The sequence below is a fragment of the Emydura macquarii genome, unplaced genomic scaffold (assembly GCF_026122565.2).
Source record: "Emydura macquarii macquarii isolate MOO-44397 ecotype Brisbane River unplaced genomic scaffold, CSIRO-AGI_Emac_v2 contig_1253, whole genome shotgun sequence".
NCBI lineage: Eukaryota > Metazoa > Chordata > Testudines > Chelidae > Emydura > Emydura macquarii.
In genome coordinates this window covers 85,335,117-85,343,875 of record NW_027131390.1, presented here as the reverse complement: position 1 = coordinate 85,343,875, position 8,759 = coordinate 85,335,117, and the positions used below count along the sequence as shown (strand labels likewise).

Sequence of the window (8,759 nt, the reverse complement as noted above, 5' to 3'; positions counted from 1 at the left end):
ACACGAAGGACCCAGAGTCGAAAAGTTTCAGACGTGTTTATTAAAGCAAACGAAAGAAGAAAAGACCAAGCCGGTTCCCCTCCGAGCGCTTTGTGCTGTGTACACCGGACAAGGCGGAGACAAGAAGCCGCGGGCTCTGCGTTCAGGCTCGCCGGCTCTGCGGGCGGCACAGAGCGACCCGTGCAACCTGGGCCCCCGGCTACGGACAGAGCGACAGTAAAAAGACAACTTCCAAACATTCCGCGGGCGGGTTAGCGCTCTTTGTGCGGAGACAGCGCACGGCGGCCTGGGGACCGCACCCCGGAGCCGGCTCTCACCCACGGCGTGGACGGAAAGTCTGTAAGACCGGAGTTAACATCGGACCAGCAGCATTTCCTTACCAACCCCCCCTCCCCCATCTTCACCCGAGGAGCGCAGCTGGGGCCGTGCGACGCGCGCTATGTACAGGGCGCTGGGGGAGAGGAGGCGCCGCTGCGGCCCTGGGGAGGGGGGGACAGACGAGAGAAAGACGCTTCCCGGCTGCCTCGCTGGGGCTCTGCTTCCCCGGCCAGCCACCCGCCCGGAGTGTCACCGGAGCCTCACAGGCAGTTCAAGAGCCCCCGAGCCAGCGGGCTTCTGCCAAGGTCCGCGCCCCTTGCCGGGGTGGGGCTGGCCTCCTCGGTCAAAAGGCAGCCTCGGCCGCGGCGGGGGCCACCTGTTTCCTCGGCGGATGCTCAGCGGGAGCCCCCCGCCCCCGGCTGTCAGTAGGGCCCGACCACCACCGCCTCCACCTCTTTGGAAGGTCTCCGGTCCTTCACCAAGAAGTTGATCATCCCTTCGGACTTGATGAGCAGGTTGCAGCCCAGGAAGAAGATGCCGAAGACCACGGTGAGCGAGAGGACGCACATGACGGCGATCTGCACCACCCGCATGATGTACAGGCTCCGCTCGTCCGGGCCGGTCACCACGAAGCCGTTGTCCGTCACCACCGAGGCCGGGGTGCAGCAGCGCAGGGCCCGCTCCAGGGAGTCACTGCTGTTGGCCAGGAAGAGCCCCGCCGCCTCCGTCTGATTGCCCAGCGAGGCGTTCATGCCCGGGGACGGGTGCGGGCGCGGGGCGCAGGAGAGCGGAACAGGTGGCCGGGAAGAGCAGCCCCGAGCGCCTCATGCAGCAGCAGCTCGGCAGAGGGAGGGAGCGGCCGGCTGGCGGGGGTGCGGGGCGCGATCCGGGCTGCGCCAGCTCCCGGCGAGTTCTGAGCCCCCCGCTCCACACCGAGCTCGCAGGAGCCGCCTCCTCCTGCCGGGCGGTTGAGGGCTGCGATCACTCTGCTGGGGAGCCCCTGGCCGCGGGAGGTGTTCGCTGCTTCTGCCGCCAGCAGCTCCGGGGGGAGAGCGCCCCTTCCCGGCTCCGCCTTGCCGCTGCAGCCTGCAAGGAAGCCGGGCGGCTGCTGCACTTGCCTAGTCATTTGGTGATCGGGTTGGGTTGGGTTTGTTTTTAAAGGGCTGTAGGTCTCACAGCGGGGGCGGTGGGATGTGACAGGCTGGCGGGCAGGCTGCCGTGCCTGCTAAACAGCTGGCAAGTTTGGCTAGAGAAGAAAGAGCCCGCTCCTATTCCCCCCCAAAAAGCCAGCAGCCTCCCTCCCTTCCCCGACACATCCTGGTCCGAGGTAACTGCATTGTTACTACAAAAGCTCTACACTGGCCCCTGCATCCTGCTGGGCCTGGCTAATTTTTCCCTGACGCACATCTGCTATTGCCAGCCCTCCCTGAGTTTTACTGCCTGTACATTGACTGTCTACGTGGACCGTCTCCATTTAGTGCATAGGCAGCTACCCGCAGTGACACTTTGTTTCTGTTTTGATGGTACAATTTCTGAGTGTGTGGCCAACGTTTGTCAGGTGCTGGTAAAATCTAATTTGCTAGATTCAACCTTTTGTGAAGCCGGTTGCATAGGGACACAAGGTCTGGATCTATAGTGGGCAGCAGGAGTGGGTGAATATCTCTGTTTAGGCAGTGCAGTTTGGGTGATTGCAGCAAAAAGAATCCCTGGAAGGATCTAGCTTTTTGCAGCACCTTTACTCTGATGCCAGTATTATTTGTTTTCTTTTGGTGTAAGATGAGCATCTACATTTGCTCTCTATTTATGCAAAAGATTTAGAAGAATTCTGCAGAAGGGAGGTGTGTTCGGGGCTCTAGAGGGAAGTAGCCTGCGGTTACTTATTCTCTGGGAGGAGAAAATTAGGGCTGGCAAATCCAGAAAAGGGGGGAGAGCCAGAAGGTACAGAAAGGCTCAGGGAAAAAGCACTAGGGTCCAGGATGGAACAGACCTTGGTTGCTGACTAGAGGGCCCCTAAGCTGGAACATGGAGTAGAGGACTGGCCTGGGTTCCTCTACCACCTACTGGGGAAGTGGCTCAGACCAGGCAGAGGAGAGCAGACTGCCTGGGGCAGTTTTCCCCAAAAGCCTTTGATACCCTAGAAGGGGGAGGACCAGAGGGCCAGGTCATGAAGCTGAAGCTGCAGCTCCTGAGAAGGGCCACAGGGTGAGAAGATGAAGGGTGGAGAGACTGCCAGAGGAGGGTGCAGCACCTGGAAGGAGCTAATCTCCAGAGTGGCCAGTAGGAGGTGACACTAGGGGTGAGTGGACCCTGTGACGGTCACACAGCAAGTGGCTGTCAGGAACAGAACTCAAGAGTCCTCACTCTGGTGCTCATAGTCTAAACATTGGTGTTGAGGGAGAGAAGGCCTGGCCAGAGTGTCCCTATGCCCTGGCAATCTGTGGATGCTGAAATAGCCCCTTGGGGCTGTGATGGCTGGCCATAGGTTAGAGGAGGGCTGAAATTTCTCTGAGACATGCTGATGACTGGGACCAGCTGGTTCCAGGATTGGGGGAGCATAAAGGTAATGCACAGCCACTTTTTGCCCATCTTCAGTTGCACTTGCTGCAGCTTGGATGAAATCTAGAATTGGTACTGAGTCTCCAAGCAGGATAAAAATCAGGACAGGTGGTTACACCTGAAATCTAATCAAGCTACAAAAGTTTTCTTTGAGATGAGTAGCAGCTCCAGTCAGAGAAGCTAATAAACTGAAAGATGGTAGTAAGAAACAAAGCAGAATGCATTGCGCTACTATTAAAATGAAAGTGTGATTGCTAGTTGTGGTTTCATTTATCTATATTCAAAAGCAAAACCATATTTTTGGGAGCAATTTATTTTCTATTGCATGGCATTTTTTGTTTGAGAATAATAAGGAAATAGATTAAAATCCAGAGTATATTTCAGGTCATGTAGTGACATCTAGTGTGTATAAGAGACAACACTCAGTCAGTACTAATTTACACACAATGGGTTTTGAAATGAGAAACACAGAGAAGGGATGCACTCTCACAACAGCTTCTGGAAATCTGAACTAATTATTGGCAGCAACAAGACAAAGTTGTGGTGCCACCTGTTTACAGTGTGATCATTACAAAACTGCTAATCTCTTAAGTAAATATTTGAGACTGCCAGCACTAACTAGAGAAGTCATCAAATTAAACTCAAAACTAGTGGTCCCTGAAGAGTAAGATTAAAGAGCCAAATTTAGGCTACCTCTTCTGCAAATGTGTATGGGGAAAAGAGGTAGCTAAGTGGGGGACCATTGCTGTGTACCTTTTTGAATTTCCCAAATATCTGAGGACGTCGCATTTTACATATGCTTTGCAGCCACAACTGTAGGTGGGTGAGGGTAGAGTGGGGTGGGGAGGGCTTGGAATAATAAGTGTTCTTTAGTACATATCTTCTCTGACCCAGCTGTGATACATCTCATGCAAATTACACCTACCCCTGATGGGAGCATCATGCATAGGGCTCTGTATAGAACTGCAGCTAGATGAAATACAGGCCCTCATTAATTCTGTGTTGTCATTAACACATGTGCACCAATAAATAGAATAGGAAATGAATCTGAATTAAAGTAAAGAATGTTGACGTAATCTGATTGTTGAAAGTATCTAAATGCACTGCGCATATATACTCCATGTATCTATACAAATAATACTATTTTGTGTATATAATCTGCCCCAGATTCTCTATACATATCTGCACTACTTGTCTCTTCCTCTTTTATATTATTAATACATTGCACAAATATTATTGACATCCTTTAAAAGAGTTGTGTAATAGTCTTGTTACATAGTTTGAAAAATTACCTGTTCTTTGTGCAGATTAAGATTATGTGGACCAGCTAAATCATTCCCAACACAGAGGGCTACAGTTTCACTTTGATTTTTTGTGTATATGTACCACATCTGAGTGTGCTTGCATATCAAGGATATTATTTGTGATTAATACTGTGTGGCCATTGCATTGTGCTCTGATAAGATTTGGTTAACAAGATTTTAATGCTGTTTTATAATACAGAGGGCACTTTATTTTTGAACTTGCTGTATGAAAGCTGAATGCTGGTCCCACTGAAGCCAATGGCAAATCTCCCATCAACTGCAAAGAGAACAACATCAGCAAATGTCCATGCATTTTATACAACACTCAGTTTCCATAGTACAAGCAGTCTGGTTAATCTATATAGACTCTCTTTTGAGACAAGTGCTTTAGAATGGCTTCTACCTATTGGTTCTCTGGATACTGATACTTCTAATGCCTTGAGAGTTGCTTCCTTCATGTCTTTTACTACTCATGCGTTTGTACACACTTGGGGGGATAATATAAAAGAATCTTCAGATGAGATTAGTAAGGGCTGCATTGAGCCATCTGAAGCTACAGGCAGTGAAGTAATTTCCAGGACCTCTGGGACATTCTTAACTTCCATTGTCAAAAAAAGAATTAGCTTTCCAGTAACAGGTGAGAACCATTCTTAACCTGGTAAAATATTTTTGTTTTGTTCCTTTGTTCACCTAAGAATGTTAGGGCTGTTCTCTTTTTATCTTGTGGGAGCAGGGAACAGCAATTCTTCATAGGACTTGGTTCCAATATCTCTTTTGAGGCTGTGCAATTTACGATAAGGTTAGATACATTCTCAGTATGGTTTATTTGTCACTAATGGCCCAGATTCTCCCCTCCACTTCTGGCCATTCAGGCATCTGTCCCTATGCAGTCAGCTGGGAATTTCAACAGTGTAGGGGGTTCTCAGCTGGCATAAAAGGGTGAAGCCACCTCCTACATCAGCTGCCCTTCAATACCATGGCATGAGAGGATGAAATGAAGCGTGCCAACTGGCATATGGTTCCAAAGAGACTATAGTTAACTGCCATAAGAGCAGCCCCTAAATTGAGTTAATTTACACTGATGATCAAGGACCAGTGGAAATGCACCATCAGAATCAGAGAGGAATGACTTGCTCCCTGATGGCTGCACATTAGGCACTGAGCAGATCATGAAGAGGAGACCTAGTTTAATGTGTTCCTTTTTCCACAGGGTATAATTTAGTCTCACAATATTTGCTATGGGATTATTAGAGTATGCAAGCCCTAATGAAACTAACTAAATGCAAATATTGATTTTGATCTAAATTTAAGTACAATATCCTGTTTATTACACTTACGACAAAGTACATGAAAAGGTCAGCGATACTGAAAATCTGTTAAAAGGGTTGTTTTGCCTGGCAAAGGAAACACCTCTTGTGGTACAACGTCACGTGTATCTTCTCACAAAGGGGAAATATTGTGTTACACTGCCTTTCATTACTCCAGTTGCTCATTATAAGCACGTTTTTTCACCTATTTTGTCAATTTCAGTAATGGCTCTAAACCTAATTTCAGGCAGCCTTTATCACTGTGATAAGCAATAGTAGAATTTAGCCTTCAAGATTATGTAGCACAGATTCCAAAGAAAAAGCTGAAGGCAGAATAAATCAGGTGTTTTAAAAGTTCAAATAAGTGTTGAACATGTAAATATGATAATGTTCCAATAATTGGCTGCAGACTGCTTACTGTGTCATGGGATTTTATGCCATGTATATACAGTGACTGTACTTTAATAGGCTATTTTAAAAACATTTTCAGTTTGTTCATTATTTTAATTTTGTTCTATTTTGATAAAGACCATGAAAACAAGTTCCAGTCTTGAGAAGTACTTTGTTAGGAAGTTAGAAATTGTGTATGTGTAAACATGTCAGTCAATTGGTGGTGGTGGCAATCTCTCGATTTGAGGATGATCTCTACCATGGGTTTATATATGGATCCTAAGATGACTCGGAAGTCCAATCCTGGAATCACAGATCCACCCGCAATAGGTACAGATGCTTCCTAGCGGGTCAGCTGCATGTTGGTGAAAGATCTTTTTCTTTCCTTCTCTCTCTCTCTCTCTCTCTCTCTCTCTTCAGCTTCAAGGGCAAGACACTTCTCCTTGAAGCAGGGCACTGCCTGATGAAGGATATGGTGCCATTGAGGAATAAAATATGCTTTATTCTATTTTGGGTGTATTCCACTGGTAATTTCCTATAAATAGCATTCTCACTTAGTATCTTATTTTAAATATATTCTATTCTGAGGTGGAAAAGCTATTCCATATCTTCCTCCTTCAAGGCCTTCATCAGGAAAGTTTTTAATGAAGTGAACAGACAGGTGCTTTTTATATAGGCTTGTGAACAGTGCTTGTGTCATCTTTATTTATAGGTGAGAATCTATGCATCAGCAGAGCTAATATCTCACATCAGGATCCTCTAGTCTTCTGAGCATAAATACTCTCAACTTCATTTTTCCAGTGTTTTGTGACCAAAAGTACAATGAATGATGATGAGAGCTTAAAAAAATACATAAATTCTTAGGGTTTGATTCTCCTCTCACTTACATTGATATAAACTATGAGTAACTCCACTTCAAAACAATAACAAAGAAAAGTTATATTGGTGCAAAACCAATGTAAATGAGACACAGCCTACAGCTACACTGACGGCGAGTCGTCGCTGTCAGATCGATTGCTCTGGATCGACTGAGTGGTCAGTGAAGACCTGCTCAGTCAATCCAGAAATCAACATACTAAGACAACCTTTGCAAGTGGCGCAGTGCAGTGAAGATGGTGTGCAGAAGAGGAGCCCAGAAGTTGATGGGAGTTATGCAAGTTTTTTGCGTAGCTTGAGTAACTCCCGTCGACTGCCGCCGAATCCCGGAGGTAAGTATGGACAGGGTCACAGTGTCAAAGAGAAGAGATTCAGGACTATGACTTCTAGATCATTTATACAGTCTAAAATGATCAGTTACCACAAATGTATAATGACTTTTTAGAAGTTGATCCCAAGGGGAAGCAGTATTCATTTTTAATTTCTGGCCACCAGCTAGTTTGGAAAATTGATTTAAATTCATCTTAGCACTCTTCAGGACCTTCGGCTCTCACCAGTCCTATGGCAATCTGTGCTAGTGCCCCTTTCAGCACAATTTCGAAGGGGCCTATAATAAAGTATGTGAGCTCTCTCAGAGCAAGCCAGGGTCGAGCACATTGCCATCTCAAGTTTGCAGAAGGATCCCAGTGAGAGATGCGACTTGGTCTGGTGAAGGACTGCTTGGGAGCCAAGCACCTAGATCAGTGATACTCAGACTTCAGTGGTTCAAGAGCCAAATTAGCAATCAACATTACCCCCAAAAAAGCCACAGTATTGATTGATTGTTTCATTCTCTCTCTTTTTCCCTCTCTCTCTTATTCTTACAGCAAAATGACTGCCAAAGTATTATTTTATCAACTACAATTGGTTAATAACATAGTAAAAGAATCCTGATTGCTTAATAACTTAGATGGGTTAATAATTAAATCACACATGATTTTAATATCACATGCTGCGAAGAGCTGCAGAAGACACATTAAAGAGCCCCTTGCGGCTCGTGAGCCTTAGGCTGAACATCACAGACGTAGCTGGGTAAAATCATGCACCAAGGAATGAAGATTTATTGAACTTAGGTGCTTTTTAGCTTTTAATTTTTACTTTGGAAGGGGAAGATTTTTTTCTGGTGGCTTAGCCAGGGCCACCACATTGGGGGGGGGGGGGGGGGGGGGGGGGGGGGGGGGCTACATTTCTCCCGGGGCCCAGAGGGCCCAGCCCAGGCTGCAACCCCCATTACTATGAAGAAAACATTTTTCATGGCTCATGAGATTGTATGTATGGGATGAGGGATTGTGGTATGTGTGTGGGAGGACGCCTGTGTTACAAGTTTGTACTGGACCCGAAAAAATTATACTTGGGCCCTAGGCTTAGTCAAAGGGCTAAACTAAATTGTCAATACCAGTGAGGAAGAGGGAATCTGTTGGAGCATCTACCCTGATTATGAAAAGATGAGATGCTACTATGGGGCACTTGATGGGGGTACTCACCTACTCCAACTTAGCCTTCTGGGAAGCCCCAGTTCACTTTCTTTTCTTTGGGCAGCTCCAGTAGCAGTTCTCCCCAACTGCAGTCTCCTCAGACAGTTCCAGTTATCTTTAAATAAAAGCTAAGTTTATGGGCATCTTGCAGAGAGAAGGAAGCGTGAAATAAGAATTGGCTGAAATGTAAACTTGGATACACTGAAAGCATAGCTAACCAATACCAGAGCTTTCATTACAAAGCACGGGATAATATACCAGACACTTGCATATTAGGAGACTTGCATGTTGCATACTTGATCTGCTCCAGTAATAGTAATGTTGAGTGTTGCTTTCACATCAGTATGTCACAGGCGCTCCAGAAAATATCACTTTGTGTATCAAAGTTTCCTCTCAGATATAGGAGAGAGAGCACTTTGTTTTTCCAACTGCTTCAAAGAGACCAGTTACCCACCACATTCTCTTCCAAACAGTAGTTTTGTCAGATAGGTAAC

At 46.4% G+C, this 8,759-nt stretch overlaps 1 protein-coding gene across 1 annotated transcript; it reads right to left on the bottom strand.

The window, feature by feature from the left end:
* Positions 1-543: 543 nt before the first annotated feature.
* RPRM (reprimo, TP53 dependent G2 arrest mediator homolog) lies at positions 544-1,609 on the bottom strand. Its single transcript, XM_067549890.1, has one exon. It carries the CDS (start codon positions 1,068-1,070, stop codon positions 741-743), a length of 330 nt encoding a protein of 109 aa, XP_067405991.1. The 5' UTR covers positions 1,071-1,609; the 3' UTR covers positions 544-740.
* Positions 1,610-8,759: the final 7,150 nt, after the last annotated feature.

Coding starts and splice junctions, on each gene's coding strand:
- RPRM (XM_067549890.1), bottom strand. CDS start 1,070: ATGAACGCCTCGCTGGGCAATCAGACGGAGGCGGCGGGGCTCTTCCTG.